Below are 12,822 nucleotides of genomic sequence, written 5' to 3' on the forward strand. Positions count from 1 at the left end.
AGGGCTTGTGGTATGGGAGTGTATCAGCTATAGTGAGTGCAGGGCTTGTGGTATGGGAGTGTATCAGCTATAGTGAGTGCGGGGCTTGTGGTATTGGGGTGTATCAGCTATAGTGAGTGCAGGGCTTGTGGTATGGGAGTGCATCAGCTATAGTGAGTGCAGGGCTTGTGGTATGGGAGTGTATCAGCTATAGTGAGTGCAGGGCTTGTGGTATGGGAGTGTATCAGCTATAGTGAGTGCAGGGCTTGTGGTATGGGAGTGTATCAGCTATAGTGAGTGCAGGGCTTGTGGTATGGGAGTGTATCAGCTATAGTGAGTGCAGGGCTTGTGGTATGGGAGTGTATCAGCTATAGTGAGTGCAGGGCTTGTGGTATGGGAGTGTATCAGCTATAGTGAGTGCAGGGCTTGTGGTATGGGAGTGTATCAGCTATAGTGAGTGCAGGGCTTGTGGTATGGGAGTGTATCAGCTATAGTGAGTGCAGGACTTGTGGTATGGGAGTGTATCAGCTATAGTGAGTTCAGGGCTTGTGGTATGGGAGTGTATCAGCTATAGTGAGTGCAGGGCTTGTGGTATGGGAGTGTATCAGCTATAGTGAGTGCAGGGCTTGTGGTATGGGAGTGTATCAGCTATAGTGAGTGCGGGGCTTGTGGTATTGGGGTGTATCAGCTATAGTGAGTGCAGGGCTTGTGGTATGGGAGTGCATCAGCTATAGTGAGTGCAGGGCTTGTGGTATGGGAGTGCATCAGCTATAGTGAGTGCAGGGCTTGTGGTATGGGAGTGTATCAGCTATAGTGAGTGCAGGGCTTGTGGTATGGGAGTGTATCAGCGATAGTGAGTGCAGGGCTTGTGGTATGGGGAGTGTATCAGCTATAGTGAGTGCAGAGCTTGTGGTATGGGGTGTATCAGCTATAGTGAGTGCAGGGCTTGTGGCATGGGAGTGTATCAGCAATAGTGAGTGCAGGGCTTGTGGTATGGGAGTGTATTAGCTATAGTGAGTGCGGGGCTTGTGGTATGGGGTGTATCAGCTATAGTGAGTGCAGGGCTTGTGGCATGGGAGTGTATCAGCAATAGTGAGTGCAGGGCTTGTGGTATGGGAGTGTATCAGCTATAGTGAGTGCGGGGCTTGGGAGTGTAGCAGCTATAGCGAGTGCAGGGCTTGTGGTATGGGAGTGTATCAGCTATAGTGAGTGCAGGGCTTGTGGTATGGAGTGTATCAGCTATAGTGAGTGCAGGGCTTGTGGTATAGGGGGGTGTATCAGCTATAGTGAGTGCAGGGCTTGTGGTATGGGGTGTATCAGCTATAGTGAGTGCAGGGCTTGTGGTATGGGGTGTATCAGCTATAGTGAGTGCAGGGCTTGTGGAATGGGGAGTGTATCAGCTATAGTGAGTGCCGGGCTTGTGGTATGGGAGTGTATCAGCTATAGTGAGTGCAGGGCTTGTGGTATAGGAGGTGTATCAGCTATAGTGAGTGCAGGGCTTGTGATATGGGAGTGTATCAGCTATAGTGAGTGCAGAGCTTGTGGTATGGGGTGTATCAGCTATAGTGAGTGTAGGGCTTGTGGTATGGGAGTGTATTAGCTATAGTGAGTGAGGGGCTTGTGGTATGGGAGTGTATCAGCTATAGTGAGTGCGGGGCTTGGGAGTGTATCAGCTATAGCGAGTGCAGGGCTTGTGGTATGGAGTGTATCAGCTATAGTGAGTGCAGGGCTTGTGGTATAGGGGGGTGTATCAGCTATAGTGAGTGCAGGGCTTGTGGTATGGGAGTGTATCAGCTATAGTGAGTGCAGGGCTTGTGGAATGGGGAGTGTATCAGCTATAGTGAGTGCCGGGCTTGTGGTATGGGAGTGTATCAGCAATAGTGAGTGCAGGGCTTGTGGTATGGGGTGTATCAGCTATAGTGAGTGCAGGGCTTGTGGTATGGGAGTGTATCAGCTATAGTGAGTGCAGGGCTTGTGGTATGGGAGTGTATCAGCTGTAGTGAGTGCAGGGCTTGTCGTATGGGAGTGTATCAGCTATAGTGAGTGCAGGGCTTGTGGTATGGGGTGTATCAGCTATAGTGAGTGCAGGGCTTGTGGTATGGGAGTGTATCAGCTATAGTGAGTGCTGGGCTTGTGGTATGGGAGTGTATCAGCTATAGTGAGTGCAGGGCTTGTGGTATAGGTATATCAGCTATAGTGAGTGCAGGGCTTGTGGTATGGGAGTGTATCAGCTATAGTGAGTGCAGGGCTTGTGGTATGGGAGTGTATCAGCTATAGTGAGTGCAGGGCTTGTGGTATGGGAGTGTATCAGCTATAGTGAGTGCAGGACTTGTGGTATGGGAGTGTATCAGCTATAGTGAGTGCAGGGCTTGTGGTATGGGAGTGTATCAGCTATAGTGAGTGCTGGGCTTGTGGTATGGGAGTGTATCAGCTATAGTGAGTGCAGGACTTGTGGTATGGGAGTGCATCAGCTATAGTGAGTGCAGGGCCTGTGGTATGGGGAGTGTATCAGCTATAGTGAGTGCAGGGCTTGTGGTATAGGAGGTGTATCAGCTATAGTGAGTGTACATCTATTCAGAAATCCCCATATCATAGTATGACTAATCAGAATGGCTATTGGCTGCCCACCCTTCTCAGTCACTGTTACACAGGTAAAATGTCCCTGTCTATTCCAAGCGCAGCTCAAAGGGAAACCAAACCTCTCCCCAGGCTTGTTGACACTATACAATTGATTCATTAACCTCCTGAGCGATAATCCCGAGCTGAGCTCGGGGTATGTCGCGCAGGAGGAGTTCTCAGGCCCTGGTGGGCCGATTTGCATAATTTTTTTTTGCAAACAAGTGGTTTGACCCAGCACTCTCAATGGAGACAAGCGTGCTATAGCTGATCAGAACTTGTTGCTCATCAAGTTCAAAAATAGCAAAAAAAGAGATATCAGCAGCACCGCTACAGTGAAAAAGTTAGCTCTTTTATTAGTGCAGTAAAATCATGTGGCAAAGATAGAGCTGGAGGCAACTACAGCCCGCTGTTTCGAAGCGACATGCTTCTTCTTCAAGTTGCAAGCTCATAATCATCATGATATCTTTTTTTCATAATTTTTTTTTGTAACACGCAGCTAGCACTTTGCTAGCTGCGTGTAACTTCCAATCGCCGACGATCCGCCGCTACCCGCCGTGCCGCGCAGCCCCCTCCCCTCCCCGACCCCTTGCGCAGCCTGGCCAATCAGTGCCAGGCAGCACTTAGGGGTGGATCGGAACTCCCTCTGACGTCACGACGTCGGTGACGTCATCCCGCCCCGTCGCCATGGCGACCGGGGAAGCCCAGCAGGAAATCCCGTTCTGAACGTGATTTCCTGCTTACTCTGATCGCCGAAGACCACCTCCTCCTCTACTACCAGCTCTACCAGCACCAGGCCACACCCCCCACCACCTCCTCTACTACCAGCTCTACCAGCACCAGGCCACATCCACCACCTCCTCCTCTACTACCACCTGTACCAGCACCAAACAACACCCACCGCCTCCTCCTCTACTACCAGCTCTACCAGCAGCAGGCCACACCCACCACCTCCTCCTCTACTACCAGCTCTACCAGCACCAGGCCACACCCACCACTCCTCCTATACTACCAGCTCTACCAGCACCAGGCCATACCCACCACCATCTCCTCCACTTAGGGTTGCCAGGTCGGCTGATGGAGAAAACCGGACAGGGGGTGGAGTTAGGGGCGGAGTCAGAAGCGCACTTTTATGTAGAGTGGGGCTAAGCAATGGGCTTTTTAAAAAATGTTTTTTACAGTATTTATATCGCACTGACATCTTCTGCAGCACATTACAGAGTACATAGCCATGTCACTATCTGTCCTCACCAGTACATGCACATAAGAGACCACTTTTCACCAGTAAATGCACATAATAAGAGACAGCTTTTCACCAGTAAATGCACATAAGAGACAGCTTTTCACCACTAAATGCACATAAGAGACATCTTTTCACCACTAAATGCACATAAGAGACATCTTTTCACCACTAAATGCACATAAGAGACATCTTTTCACCACTAAATGCACATAAGAGACATCTTTTCACCACTAAATGCACATAAGAGACAGCTTTTCACCAGTAAATGCACATAAGAGACAGCTTTTCACCAGTAAATGCACATAAGAGACAGCTTTTCACCAGTAAATGCACATAATAAGACACAGCTTTTCACCAGTAACTGCACATAATGACAAACAGTATATGTAGCCAGGGATATATGTGCCCAGTATATGTAGCCAGAGGTATATGTCCCCAGTATATGTAGGCAGGGGAATATGTCCCCAGTATATATAGCCAGCGGTATATGGGCTCAGTATATGTAGCCAGGGTGTATATGTGCCCAGTATATGTAGCCATGGTGTATATGGGCCCAGTATATGTGTCCAGGGTGTATATGGGCCCAGTATATGTAGCCAGGGTGTATATGGGCCCAGTATATGTAGCCAGGGTGTATATGGGCCCAGTATATGTAGCCAGGGTGTATATGGGCCCAGTATATGTAGCCAGGGTGTATATGGGCCCAGTATATGTAGCCAGGGTGTATATGGGCCCAGTATATGTAGTCAGGGGGTATATATGCCCAGTATATGTAGCCAGGGTGTATATGGGCCCAGTATATGTAGCCAGGGTGTATATGGACCCAGTATATTTAGCCAGGGTGTATATGGGCCCAGTATATGTAGCCAGGGTGTATATGGGCCCAGTATATGTAGCCAGGGTGTATATGGGCCCAGTATATGTAGCCAGGGTGTATATGGGCCCAGTATATGTAGGCAGGTGTCCCCCCCCCCCCCCCAGGAGGGAAGCAGTCAGCGCAGAGAAGAGGGAGAGCGGTGAAGAAGGGGGCCATCTCCCCCCCTTCGCTCACCTTAGGGTCCTCTCCCTCCCTCGCTGTCTCCTCCGATCGGTGTGTGCGGTGGCTGGCAGAGGGGCGGAACTTACCTTCCGTGTCTCCTCCGTCTGGTGACTGGTCTCGTCGCAGGCGCCGCGCGGGATGAGTTGCCACTACTCTGGTCTGATGCAGACCAGAGCAGCGGCTGCGGCACCAGAACTTCCGGCCGGCGCATGGAGCGACACGGAAGGTAAGTCCCGCCCGCTGCCAAGCGCCACCGCCAGTCAGCCACACACAGATCGGAGGAGACAGCGAGGGACGGAAAGCATCTAAGGTGAGAGAAGGGGGGGAGATGGCCCCCTTCTCCGCCGCTGCCCACCGCTTTCCCTCCACTGCGCTGCTCTCCTCCTGCTACAGGCGGCTGTCAATACTGACAGCCGCCGGAAAAGGCATAAAACCGGACATCTTAATTGTCCGGTTTAGCATGCCTTTTTGCACCGGACACAGCGGCCAAAAACCGGACTGTCCGGTCTAAAACCGGACACCTGGCAACCCTACCTCCACTATTACCGGCTGTGTGAAGATTCAACCACCACAATCTACACAGGGATTTAAGGCAGACTCCACCTCCTCCTCTACTACCAGCACCAGGCCACACCCACTTCCCCCTCCTCTACTAGCAGCTCTACTAGCACCAGGCCACACCTACCTCCTCCTCCTGTACTACTAGCTCTACCAGCACTAGGCCACATCCACCACCTCCTCCTCTACTACCAGCTCTACCAGCACCAGGCCACACCCACCACCTCCTCCTGTACTACCAGTTCTACCAGCACCAGGCCACACCCACCACCTCCTCCTGTACTACCAGCTCTACCAGCCCTAGGCCACACCCACCACCTCCTCCTCCTCTGTTACTGGCTGTGTGAAGATTCCGCCACCACAATCTACACAGGGATTTAGGGCAGACTCCGCCTCCTCCTCTACTACCAGCTCTACCAGCAGCAGGCCACACCCACCACCTCCTCCTCTACTACCAGCACCAGGCCACACCCACCTCCTCCTCCTCTACTACCAGCTCTACCAGCACCAGGCCACACCCCCCACCACCTCCTCTACTACCAGCACTACCAGCACCAGGCCACATCCACCACCTCCTCCTCTACTACCACCTGTACCAGCACCAAACAACACCCACCGCCTTCTCCATTACTACCAGCTCTACCAGCAGCAGGCCACATCCACCACCTCCTCCTCTACTACCAGCTCTACCAGCACCAGGCCACATCCACCACCTCCTCCTCTACTACCAGCTCTACCAGCACCAGGCCACACCCACCACCTCCTCCTGCACTACCAGCTCTACCAGCACCAGGCCACACCCACCACTACCTCCTCTACTATCAGCTAGACCGGCACCTGGCCACACCCACCACCTCCTTCTCTACTACCAGCTAGACCGGCAATAGGCCATAAATCTCCCACTACTGGCCCAGGCAGGGGGATCTTATGGATACCTGGATAAATCTACTGTGACCATTTGACACACCTCAATCACTGGGCCAGATCCACATACAATGCCTAACATTAATGGCGCATGATAATCCAGGTTCCTTTGTTGTTGCTGGTGGTGATGGTGAGGCATGTCTGGGCAGTGGTGACCCCATACAGTTTTGGGGGAATGGCCCTGACATCTGCCCACAGTTGGCACAGCATGCCATTCAAGTTCTTTCTTGCCTGACCTGTGATCTGTCTGCAGACCATTCAGTGCTGCTGGGGGTGTGGTCACAGGTAATGCTCCATGTCTGTCACTGGATAATGTCGCTCACCTCACTTTATTTTCAAAAATGAATGAGAGGTGGGTTAGTTAACTACCAGCCTGCCACTGCTGAGGTCTCAGACTGATGCCAGGAATATGCCAGTTCATGCTGCTTCAGTTACCCCAGACACTGGCTGCCACCACATAATACAAAAGATCAGAGCCAAGAAACCAAAATAATAATGGCTACCATGGAAAAACATGAATAATAACAAAAAGAAGCAAACGGGGTGGAGCCTGGATGTGCGCCGAAGCAGAGGCATGGCGGCTTACCTCCAAGAGTTGACAATGAGAAGTGTCCCCCCCCACTCCAGTAATTTAATTTCTTTCCCAGCATTTCCATTATCCTCCAGTATGTAACGCCCCCCACCCCAGTAATGCCATTTCTCCCCCAGTATAGTCATGTGCCCCTGTGTCCCCCAGCATTGCCATTATCCTTCAGTATGTAACGCCCCCCACCCCAGTAATGCCATTTCTCCCCCAGTATAGCCATGTCCCCCCTGTGTCCCCCAGTGTTGCCATTATCCTCCAGTATGTAATGTCCCCCACCCCAGTAATGCCATTTCTCCCCCAGTATAGCCATGTCCTCCCTGTGTCCCCCAGCATTGCCATTATCCTCCATTATGTAACGCCCCCCATCCCAGTAATGCCATTTCTCCCCCAGTATAGCCATGTCCCCCCTGTGTCCCCCAGTGTTGCCATTATCCTCCAGTATGTAATGTCCCCCACCCCAGTAATGCCATTTCTTTCCCAGTATAGCCATGTCCCCCCTGTGTCCCCCAGCATTGCCATTATCCTCCAGTATGTAATGTCCCCCACCCCAGTAATGCCATTTCTCCCCCAGTATAGCCATGTCCACGTGTGTCCCCCAGCATTGCTATTATCCCCCAGTATGTAATGTCCCCCACCCCAGTAATGCCATTTCTCCCCCAGTATAGCCATGTGCCCCTGTGTCCCCCAACATTGCCATTATCCTCCATTATGTAATGTCCCCCACCCCAGTAATGCCATTTCTCCCCCAGTATAGCCATGTCCTCCCTGTGTCCCCCAGCATTGCCATTATCCTCCAGTATATAATGTTCCCCCACCCCAGTAATGACATTTCCCCCCCCAGTATAGCCATGCCCCTCCCCCTGTGTCCCCCAGCATTGCTATTATCCCCCAGTATGTAATGTCCCCCACCCCAGTAATGCCATTTCTCCCCCAGTATAGCCATGTGCCCCTGTGTCCCCCAACATTGCCATTATCCTCCATTATGTAATGTCCCCCACCCCAGTAATGCCATTTCTTCCTCAGTATAGCCAGGCCCACTCTTCAGTATTTCTCCCTTCCCCCACCTCCATGCAGAGTAGTAAGATGAAGGATTACATTGGTTTATAGCTAGCTGTCCCAGTGTGCTCCAGTCCTCTGCTCCCATTAGCCTCAGTCTCTGCCTCTCCTCATATCCTCATCCATCTACCACTACCAGCACTGCTGTAACATCACAGGAATGGTAACAGTGGAAGGGGGATGCCTCAGTCTCTGCCTCTCCTCATATCCTCATCCATCTACCACTACCAGCACTGCTGTAACATCGCAGGAATGGTAACAGTGGGAGGGGGATGCCTCAGTCTCCGCCTCTCCTCATATCCTCATCCATCTACCACTACCAGCACTGCTGTAACATCACAGGAATGGTAACAGTGGGAGGGGGATGCCTCAGTCTCCGCCTCTCCTCATATCCTCATCCATCTACCACTACCAGCACTGCTGTAACATCACAGGAATGGTAACAGTGGGAGGTGGATGAGAGGAGAGGAGGCAGACGGGTGAACAGCATAATTCCCAATTTTTTGAGATAAGAAAGAGGGACAATTAAGCCACGCCCTCTCCACACCCTTAATCACACATTCTGTAGAGATTTTATGGAAATATGTTGCTTTTTTATCCAAACCACACTGGTTCTGTCTATCCTGGTTTATGTTCCTTCAGATTAACATATGGAAATAAGAAATATATCAATTTAGAGTATGGGAAATTCTGGGAATAAAGTTTGGAGTCAACTGAATACATTTTTCAGTAGAAAATCCATATATTTAGATAGCTCTGTACATCAGTCCTGAAAGAGGTACAAATGGGGAAGAAAGAGGGACTGTCCTTCCAAAAGAGGGACATTTGGGAACTATGGGTCTTTCTTTAAAAAAAATTCATGTTCTCTTATGTTGGGAATACACGGTTCGTTTCTGCCATGCGTTTCTCCTCTCGATCGTTTTTGCCGCTTAATTCTGCAGTTGATTCTCTTATTTTCCTCTCCGTTTTCTTATCTTTTTCCATTCACTTCTATCAAAAATCGAGCGGCGAAAGAATCGAAAAGGAGATCGGACATGTCGGAAATTATCTATCGAACCATTTTATCACCTCCGGATTCCTCCCACATCCAAAAACATACAGATAAGTTAATTGGTTGGCTCCCCCCTTAAATTGGTCCTAGACTATGATACATACACTACACTACATACATAGACATATGACTATGGTAGGGATTAGATTGTGAGCTCCTCTGAGGGACAGTCAGTGACAAGACAATATACTCTGTACAGCGCTGCGGAAGATGTTGGCGCTATATAAATACTAAATAATGATATTAATAAAAATAATAGTGCTGGGGGGAGGGGGGATCCTGTATTGGTAGTTTCACCATTGCTGACAACTTTATAGCCTAAATTATCTTTCCTCTTATTATGTATCAAAAGGAAGCAGCATCTTTTATGGATCACATGACCAAATCACTGAGGATGGAGGAGGACCAGAGTCACATGACCAAGAGGATATTCAACCTCACCCTGGAGATGATCAATCTGCTGACTGGAGAGGTGAGGAGGATTCTGGGAGGTCACATGACATCACTCTTATCTCTGTTAATAATAGGTAAAGGAAGAGGTAAGGGGGATTCTTGGAAAGTCATGTGACATTAATGTTGGTCTTTCCATACAGAGTTTTCCTCCAGTGAAGTCTGGTGATCATGTGACCATCACGGTGCCCCCACCTCACTCCCTGATATCTGAGGGACACAACAAGCAGAAGATTCTGGAAATCACCAAGAAAATGATGGAGCTGCTGACAGGAGAGGTAAGCGGTGCTGGGAATTATGGTATATTAACCTCAGCGGTAACCCCCTGCTGGACGCGGGTTAAGCCGCGCAGGAGGATTTCTCAGGCCCCGCTGGGCCGATTTGCATAATTTTTTTTTATATACATGCAGCTAGCACTTTGCTAGCTGCGTGTTACCGTCGATCACCGCCGCTTGCCGCAGATTCACCGCTACCCGGGGTGTCAGCGGGTGCCCCCCCAAGACCCCATGTGCTGCCTGGCCAATCAGTGCCAGGCAGCGCTGAGGGGTGGATCGGGACTCCCTCTGACGCCACGACGTCGATGACGTCGGTGATGTCATCACGCCCGTCGCCATGGCGACAGGGGAAGCCCTCATGGAAATCCCGTTCAGAACGGGATTTCCTGATGGGCCTGATCACCGGAGGCGATCGAAGAGGGTAGGGGGATGCTGCTGCTCTGCGGCTATCATGTAGCTAGCGCTAGGCTAGCTAGATGATTTAAAAAAAAAAAATTAAATAGTGCTGCGCTGCCTCCCTGGCGGATTTAAATGACCACCAGGGTGGTTAATAAGTAACAGCAAATTTGTGTGTCTAGTCTGTGACTGTATCATTGTGTATGTCAGGTTGCTTTAAGGGGTCAGGATGTCACCGTCTATTTCTCCATGGAGGAGTGGCAGCATATAGAAGGACACCAGGACCTCTACAAGGACACCATGATGGAGAATCAGACAAGCTTCACTTGGCTTAAGATGGAGCAAACAAAGGTTAACTTGAATGAGACTATTGTAAACCTTACCCTGGATATCATCTGCTTGCTTACCGGAGAGGTGAGGGGGATTCTTCTGGGAGGTCACATGACATCACTCTTATCTCTATTAATAAAACACACAGCTGATCAGAGAGATGAGGGGGATTCTTGGATAGTCATGTGACATTATTGTTGGTCTTTCCATACAGAATTTTCCTCCTGTGAAGTCTGGTGATCATGTGACCATCACTGTGCCCCCACCTCACTCCCTGATATCTGAGGGACACAACAAGCAAAAGGCTCTGGGAATCACCAGGAAGATGATGGAGCTGCTGACAGGAGAGGTGAGCAGTGCTGGGAATTATGGGACATTATTCAGTAACAGCAAGGGGTGTGTCTGGTCAGTGACTGTATCATTGTGTGTGTCAGGTTCCTATAAGGTGTCAGGATGTCTCTGTCTATTTCTCCATGGAGGAGTGGCAGTATATAGAAGGACACAAGGACCTCTACAAGGACACCATGATGGAGAATCCACCACCCCTTACATCACCGGGTAAGAGGAGACTTTCATTTCTTACAAAGGAGAGAGCAGTACCTAGCTCCTAGATCCCCCATCATCTGATAAATGCATAGAGACAATGTATTCAGTCAGTGTGTGTGTTTCCTACAGATGTAACCAGTAACAGAAACCCACCAGAGAGATGTGCAGGTCCTCTTTATTCCCAGGACTGTCCATCTAGATTAGTCTTGATCGAACAGTGCTCGACACTGTTCATTATTCCCCGAACATTGGGGTGTTCGGGTTTGGGTAGAGCACAGCCGAGCACCCCATGGTGCTCGGTCGCGCTTTTCGGTCTCCTCCCCTTGCTTATTGGCGCCTTCAGACAGCCAATAAGCAGCGACAATGCTTTTTTGCACAGCTATGGTCGCACAGCCTAGCTGGCTGTGACCATAGCTGTGATTGGCTGAGCGGGTCATGTGATCGGGTATATAAATACCCAAACGCACGGCTGGCTCCGCCATTCGCATTTGGGTTTAGCTTGGGGTAGGTAGGGACGGAGACAGAGCGGTTAGGTGCCAGCTAGGCCAGCCACAGTGCCCCAGCCTCACCACCAATGCCAGCAACAGCCACAGTGCCCCAGCCTCACCACTGCCAGTGGCCCAGCAGCAACCACAGAGCCTCTGCCTCAGCACTGCCAATGGCCCAGCAGCAGCCACAGAGCCCCTGCCCTTTCAGTGCCAGCTGGGAAAACTTGTGCCCATAAAAAAACAGTTTATTGCATTTCACTCTTGCTTAGTGCCAGAAGCCACTGTGCTTTCAGTACTTTCAGTGTCAGCTGGGAAAACTTGTGCCCATAAAAAACAGTTTATTGCATTTTACTCTTGCTTAGTGCCAGCAGTCACTGTGCTCTCAGTACTTTCAGTGTCAGCTGGGAAAACCTGTGCCCATAAAAAAACAGTTTATTGCATTTTACTCTTGCTTAGTGCCAGCAGCGACTGTGCTCTCAGTACTTTCAGTGGCAGCTGGGAAAACTTGTGCCCATAAAAAACAGTTTATTGCTAGAGATGGGCCGAACTTTCGATTTTTGGTTCGCGAACCCTGTTCACGAACTTCCGCGGAAGGTTCGGTTCGCGCAAACTTTCGCGAACCGCAATAGACTTCAATGGGGAGGCGAACTTGGATAACTAGAAACACTTATGCTGACCATAAAAGTGATGGGAAAGATGTTTCAAGGGGTCTAACACCTGGAGGGAGGCATGGCGTAGTGGGATAGACTGCAAAACTCCCGGGGAAAAATCGGGATTTGACGCAAAGCAGCGTTTTATGGGCAGAAATCCCATTGAATGCTAAATTGCAGGCCTAACGTGCTTTAAAACATCTTGCGTGTGTATACATCAATCAGGTAGTGTAATTAGTGTACTGCTTCACACTGGCACACCAAACTCACTGTGTTATGCACTGCAGCCAGCTGTTTGTGTAGTGACGGCCATGCTGGACTACTGTGCAACATGGCGAGATTGCTCTTCCTCAGTCAGTGATGTCGGGTAATGTGTGACTGCCTTATCAACTTTCCATGGCATTGTTAAAAAGCTTACTTTTTTTTTTTTATTACATTTTCTACTTGCTGTGTACTTGTTCAGTACCGCTACAATGAGAATCATATGGAGGCAGGCAAGTATGGAGGGTTTGAATCCGGTGTGAAGCCTGAGAAACGGCTACCACTACACATCCAAGGAGGGCAGCAGGAAGGCATGCCCGCCCGCCCCGAGGTAGTGACCAAAAATAACAATACAGGAGGACTATTGAGGGCTT

The 12,822-nt window shown here is 50.1% G+C and overlaps 1 protein-coding gene across 1 annotated transcript in view; it reads left to right on the forward strand.

Annotated features, from left to right (window-relative positions):
- Nucleotides 1-12,822, forward strand: part of LOC137537209 (uncharacterized) — a 240,790-nt gene that overhangs the window by 53,904 nt on the left and 174,064 nt on the right. The window contains 5 exon segments of the mRNA XM_068259314.1: nt 9,405-9,524; nt 9,646-9,780; nt 10,384-10,587; nt 10,718-10,852; nt 10,938-11,061. Of these exon segments, the coding sequence (XP_068115415.1) occupies nt 9,405-9,524; nt 9,646-9,780; nt 10,384-10,587; nt 10,718-10,852; nt 10,938-11,061 (718 nt within the window).

The sequence above is a fragment of the Hyperolius riggenbachi genome, chromosome 10 (assembly GCF_040937935.1).
Source record: "Hyperolius riggenbachi isolate aHypRig1 chromosome 10, aHypRig1.pri, whole genome shotgun sequence".
NCBI lineage: Eukaryota > Metazoa > Chordata > Amphibia > Anura > Hyperoliidae > Hyperolius > Hyperolius riggenbachi.